The sequence below is a fragment of the Hippocampus comes genome, unplaced genomic scaffold (assembly GCF_001891065.2).
Source record: "Hippocampus comes isolate QL1 unplaced genomic scaffold, H_comes_QL1_v1.1 scaffold132, whole genome shotgun sequence".
In the NCBI taxonomy this organism is placed as follows: domain Eukaryota; kingdom Metazoa; phylum Chordata; class Actinopteri; order Syngnathiformes; family Syngnathidae; genus Hippocampus; species Hippocampus comes.
In genome coordinates, this window is record NW_017805467.1 from 4,331,141 (window position 1) to 4,337,140 (window position 6,000).

Genomic DNA, 6,000 nt, shown 5'->3' on the forward strand with positions numbered 1-6,000 from the left:
ATTTGATTTCAGCCAGGGTTCTAAATTAACACCTGCCAACCTGACAAATGTGGGTTAAAATTCATTTTGGTTAGTGTTGATAAAAACTTACCCGCCAGTTTGGCCGGTGATGCATGAGGAAATCATGCCAGTCACTCTCTGTTTTTATTTTGCTTTCTATCATTTGTACCCCTGGCAGTGACTCCTATATTTCGTCGGGCCACACTTGCACAATTGCCTACGTCATTTTTTTGGGCAAACTATGATAACTGCTTATTTTTATCCCCCTTCCTTCCACTTCTGCATCATCCTGCCATTCTTCCTATGTCCTTGGCCAATCACAACACTTGATGGAATCCAAACCACTCTTTGCTTGCCAAAGTCATCTCAGTTTTGATGCTCCAAACAAAATGGCGGACAGCACGTGAAACAGGGCTCGGCTGTCCACAAGTGAAGCATTAGCTCTTCTCTTTGATTTGTTTTCATCTGGTAAAAAAGTTCATGTTTCAATCAATGCAATGGATTATGAACTATGTATTTAAGCTTTAAACCACATTTTTTTTTTTTTTTTTTATTTTGCTATCATACCTGCTAGCAAGTTTACCAGCAAAGACTAGCAAACACTGCTGATGTTTCTTGTAGGGATCATCTGTCGGGGATGGCTCATTTTCATTCAAACACTCTCCGTGTATTTTTTTTTTTTATCAGGAAAATGATATTAGCTTGCATTTTCAATTTTATCATTTTGTTTTGGAGAAATCAATAAATACCTAACTCTTACCATTCCTTGGTGGGAGTGAGCGGAGGAACCGGACACAATTTCTCCATTCAAAATCGTTGTACATAATTTGGCACCAAAATTTCTGCAGACATCTCTACTTATGCCCAATTCAACCTCTGAAAACATCACAACAATTAACCTCTCCGTTGCTCACTTATGAGCAAATGAGGAAATGAGCAGTTTACATGCAGTTTCTATCATGCCAGATTTGCTGTTTTGATAAGTCCCCAACATGCACAACGCTACACTGGGGCTAGTTCGCCCACTCTGATGTTGATCCACTGATAAATACTGAGTGGCGATGCCTGCAAATATCTCCTCAGTAATAAATACGTGGCTTCAGAGAGCATGAAAGTGATTTGAAGTGTCTTTCTCAAGTGTACAAAAATAGATTAGTCATTGTACAAAAATGCCTTACAAAGTCACATATCCCCTCGGGACTGAAGACTCCTAATTATGACCTTCCTCCCAGACGCTTTGGAGTCCATCTCTCTGAATTCATTACAGTGATGGGACAGGCTTGGTCAATTTTAGCTGCTGTCCATGACTAATGGAGTGGTATTTAAAATGCTATCAACAGCAAAGCATTCACTGCATTTGAACACATTTCTTAGTACACATTTCTGTGTCCTTCCAGACATGGTGATGACCTGATCGTGACGCCTTTTGCTCAGGTAAATATTTCCCCATCTGTTGTTGAACATTCAGAGAAATCTGTTACTGTAGAATTTCTAAGGTTGAACACATTCAATTGCAGGAAACTGGTGGGTGTCCTGTGATTTCTTTGGAATTCTGAACAATTTTTTTCCACAGGAAATAATTACAATTCATTGAAGCCCTTCCAGCGTCGAACCTACTTCACATTTGTTAGCTGTACAGTCTGTAAAACTAAGTCAACTGCGGTTTTGCAAAATAATGGTGGTATATTCATTCACATTGAGAACCAATATAGAGTCTGAAAATAACCTAAGAAGCAAGTTTTAGAAATGTGTGAGAAGATGCAAACACCACACTGGAAGTCCTGAATTTGAACCTTAAACCTCAGAACTGTGAAGCATACATCCTAATCACCCTCCACTGTGCTTTTAATCGTTATTGTTATAACAGATGTGGGCACGCATCAGATTTTGCCTCAAAAATACCAAATTTCACACTCGATAGTTACACTTTCAGTTATTTTACTACATCACTTTAAACTGTAGCAGTCAATGGACATATACTGAGTTCCATTCAAGAACGAACTAAACAGTGAATAAACCAAAAGCTGGCACGAAATAAATGCATGATGACTAATGAAAATCTTTATCTTATGTGTCCAGGTCCTGGCAAGCCTTCGAAGTGTGAGGAATAACTTCACTGTTCTGACCAATGTCCAGTGTGCCTCCAGCAAGTAAGTTATTCATTCTCTGGCTTACATCACTGACTTTAGTTCTCGTAAGTTGTATTTTGGCTGTAAGGCGTTACTCACACATTTGAAGACATGATGAATGTTAAGTGTAATCATTTACATTTAATATCAATTTAATATCATTCCATTTATTCTTAAAAAAAAACAAACAAAAAAAAAACAGAATATCATTTGAAGTAAACTTATTTTTTTTGTTTAATACACAAAAACGTGTTACTGCAGTACGCCATCATTTAAAGTTGGGGTAGGGAACTCCGGGTCCTCGAGAGCCATATACTGCCTGTTTTAGATCTCTCCCAACTCCAACACACCAAATTCAAATGATCAGGAGCATTTCAGGCTTCTACTGAGCTTGCTGATGACCTAATTGTTTGAATCAATTGTGTTGGTCAAGGGAGGTATCTAAAACAAACCGGATATGCCTCTCGAGGAACCGGAGTTCCCTACCCCTGATTTAAAGAGTCTGTAGATTTGTAACCACAAGTTACCACAAGATGGTAGTCACGAGCTTTACAAAATAAGGTTTATGCTGGCGTCTATTTTAGTGCAGTTAACAGCTTTCTATTACACTTGGAGCATCACTAGAACTTGATATGAAGGGATTTTGGTTATTAAGAAAACCTTTGGGAAATGTCTCTATGAATTTTTAAATTCAACTCTTGACCTATTATGTGTTCATTAATATCGTGGTCCAACCAATATGCTTTTACTTGAACATGCAAACCCCACACAGGAAGGCCGAAGTCAGGATTTAAACTCTTGATCTCTGCACTGTGAGGTGCATTTACTAACCAGTCGCTCATCATGCTGCCATAGAAATATATGTATGCATATATGAATGAGTAATGACCTATTATGTGTTCATTAATATATTGGTCCAACCAATATGCTTTTACTTGAACATGCAAACCCCACACAGGAAGGCCGAAGTCAGGATCTAAACTATTGATCTCTGCATTGCGAGGTGCATTTACTAACCAGTCGCTCATCATGCCGCCATAGAAATATATGTATGCATATATGAATGAGTACCGGTAATTTTTTTACCTCACATTTTGGAGTGCTGCAGAAAGCAGACATTTGTTTTCACACCTTGATGATGTCAGTCCTTCTGATGAATACCACACTTGTTGTAAAGAAGATGTTATCCAAAGGGACAGTAGCAATCGTCAATATCACACTTCACGGTGGTGCAGAAAGACTAAAAATATGTATGTAGGGCAGCAACTCCTTTTTTTAAGGATGCTCGCCGCCGTATATACAGACAGAGAGAGAGAGAGAGAGAGAGAGAGAGGCCTTTTTTTAAGGATGCTTGCCGCCGTATATACAGAGAGAGAGAGAGAGAGAGAGAGAGAGACTTTCTAACCAAGTATATGGACAAATTATGTGCATTAATGCAAAATACGTGTTTTTAAAATGTTTTATTTTCTGTCATACATTTCTCAATGCATTTATAAAATATCTGTCCTTACCCAACACAGTGTATGAAGCAAATAACAAAGTCACTGTTATATTTAGTAATATTATTGTTTTGTTGTTCCCAGCGAATTTTTTGCTATCTTGCACACCAATTACCTTTCAAGGACAGTATAAAAATGCTGAGCAGAAAACCAACATAACTCATTTTGTACATTTATTTCATGAAAATCAACTGAGTTAAAACCTTCAATATTATTGATGTAACCTACTACATTTGTCCTGCATATCATTTCCATCCATCCATCCGTTCATTTTCTAAACCGCTTATCCTCACGAAGGTCGCGGCCGCACTTGGAGCCTATCCCAGCTGTCTTCGGGCAGCAGTCGGGGTACACCCTGAACTGGTTGCCAGCCAATCGCAGGGCACACAGATACGAACAACCATTCGCACTCACATTCAAACCTAAGTACAATTTAGAGTGTTCCATTAACCTGCCATGCATGTTTTTGGAATGTGGGAGGAAACCCGTGTACCCAGAGAAAACCCACACAATCACGGGGACAACATACAAACTCCACACAGGGAGGCCGGAGTTGAACCATGCACCTCTGCACTGTGAGACCGACGTGCTAACCAGTCGATCACCATGCCGCCCACATCTCATTTCAAGTCTAAAAAAAAAAATTGTACTCACGGTGTAATATAAGGCGGTATAAGACCTGTTGTAAGTCCAACTGAGCCATTTCTGCCATCCCATTGATATTCGTGATGTTAAATCTTAAAACACAGTCGACCACTGCAGTTTCTCTCACAGATTCACATATTGTCATATCTGTTTGGGTTTTTTTTCAATATTTTTTTAAATAGTTTTTTCTGCGTTTTTTTTCTGTTTTTTTTTTTTTTTTTCAGGGATTTTCTACTATCTTGCCTCTCCCCTCCACACGCGCATGCGCACACGCACACACACAGCCACACACACATGTTGGAAGAATAAATTGAATTTTCATCTGTGTTTTTTGAATGATTTTGTGGGGTTTCTTAAATTTTTATTTTTTATTTTTTAATTACCCCCCAACCCCCATTTTTATTATTATTTTTTTGTTATTCCAGGGGCCAGTCAGATTAGGGCCGCAGGCCATGGGCCGCCAGTTGGTCATCCCTGATGTAGACCTTTAATCTTCGGCTATTTCGACAAATTAATTATACAGTCGATATCTTTTTCAAATATTCTTCATTAAACATTTACGATGGTTTAGGTTGAGCCCTTTTAGAGCCAGCGGTTACTTTGGTGGGCACCTTATCAGATTATTAGGTTACAGGTTATCATTATTTGGGCATGAAAGGGTTAATATCTAAAATGGTGGGAGAATCCAATGAAGTTTTTCAACCTGGAATGAGTTTTGTATCACCAGTACGAATAATTAAAACACTTCTCAACTGTATTGCTATTCACTAAATTTCATCCAATAAACAGTTCTCCAAAACGTCCACCATCATTCTTGACTGTCTTTCCTTCTTCCAGGAGATCTCCTGCAGCCGCAAATCAGCCTGCAGTCACCAAAGTGTGCCTCCCAGGTAAGAAGAAGCTCAGATGAAAATTTGGATTGTAACAGCATGAACTCATCTTTATTTAGCTGGTGTATTACTGATGTAGCCGGACGTGCCTTTAGTTATTGTTGATCGCTTTCGTCCCACCCCCCGCCCCCGCCTCACATTATCGCATACGTGACAACTTTTGCCTTGAATACCATTTGCATTGTACCCCTACACTTTTTTGTTATTGTCGTCATTAAGCACACCAAAACTACATCAGACACACACACGTACTCTCATCTGATAAAACTGTCGACGAAGCCATAACAGAAACCTCCCTCTTTTTACACCTGGCTTGTATTTTACATGCGTCAGTGAAACCTCTCAACGTGTGCGAACATGAAAAAATTTACTTGTTCGCATTTGAAAGTGAATGAGTTTTACACTTAACTGAGAACCTATCAGCTTGGAGTTGTATGAAGACATCATTGCGACCTCAATGGAAATAAGGGGTCATTTGTCAGTCAAGTCACACTTGACATTATTCTAAATAACAGATACAAAGTCTCTGCATGACATCTGCTTGAAGGTATTGTTTTTTTGTTTTTTTTGACCTTTGAAACACTCCTACATCCTTTTTCAGAGAATGTTTCTGCCTGTAATGTTAAGGTAATGTAGGTGTATGAGTAGTTCGTATTTCATAGAATGATGCGATGATGGTGTTTATCTGTGCAATTGTGGTTTGACAAGATGGGACTTGAATGAGAGCATATTATGACATTGTGTGTTTGCGCGCGTGTGTGTGTGTGTGTGTGTGTGTGTGTGTGTGTGTGTGTGTGTGTGTGTGTGTGTGTGTGTGCGTGCGTGTGAGCGTGCGTG

General features: G+C 39.1%; 1 protein-coding gene across 3 annotated transcripts in view; it reads left to right on the plus strand.

The window, feature by feature from the left end:
* Positions 1-5,396, plus strand: part of LOC109519021 (cAMP-specific 3',5'-cyclic phosphodiesterase 4B-like) — a 90,532-nt gene extending 85,136 nt beyond the window's left edge. For all 3 annotated transcript variants that reach the window (XM_019875258.1, XM_019875260.1, XM_019875261.1), the window contains 3 exons: positions 1,398-1,434; positions 2,080-2,150; positions 5,111-5,396. In XM_019875258.1, coding sequence (XP_019730817.1) covers positions 1,398-1,434; positions 2,080-2,150; positions 5,111-5,183 — 181 coding nt within the window. In that variant the 3' untranslated portion in view covers positions 5,184-5,396. The remainder of the gene's footprint in view (positions 1-1,397; positions 1,435-2,079; positions 2,151-5,110) is intronic.
* The last annotated feature ends 604 nt before the right edge of the window (positions 5,397-6,000 follow it).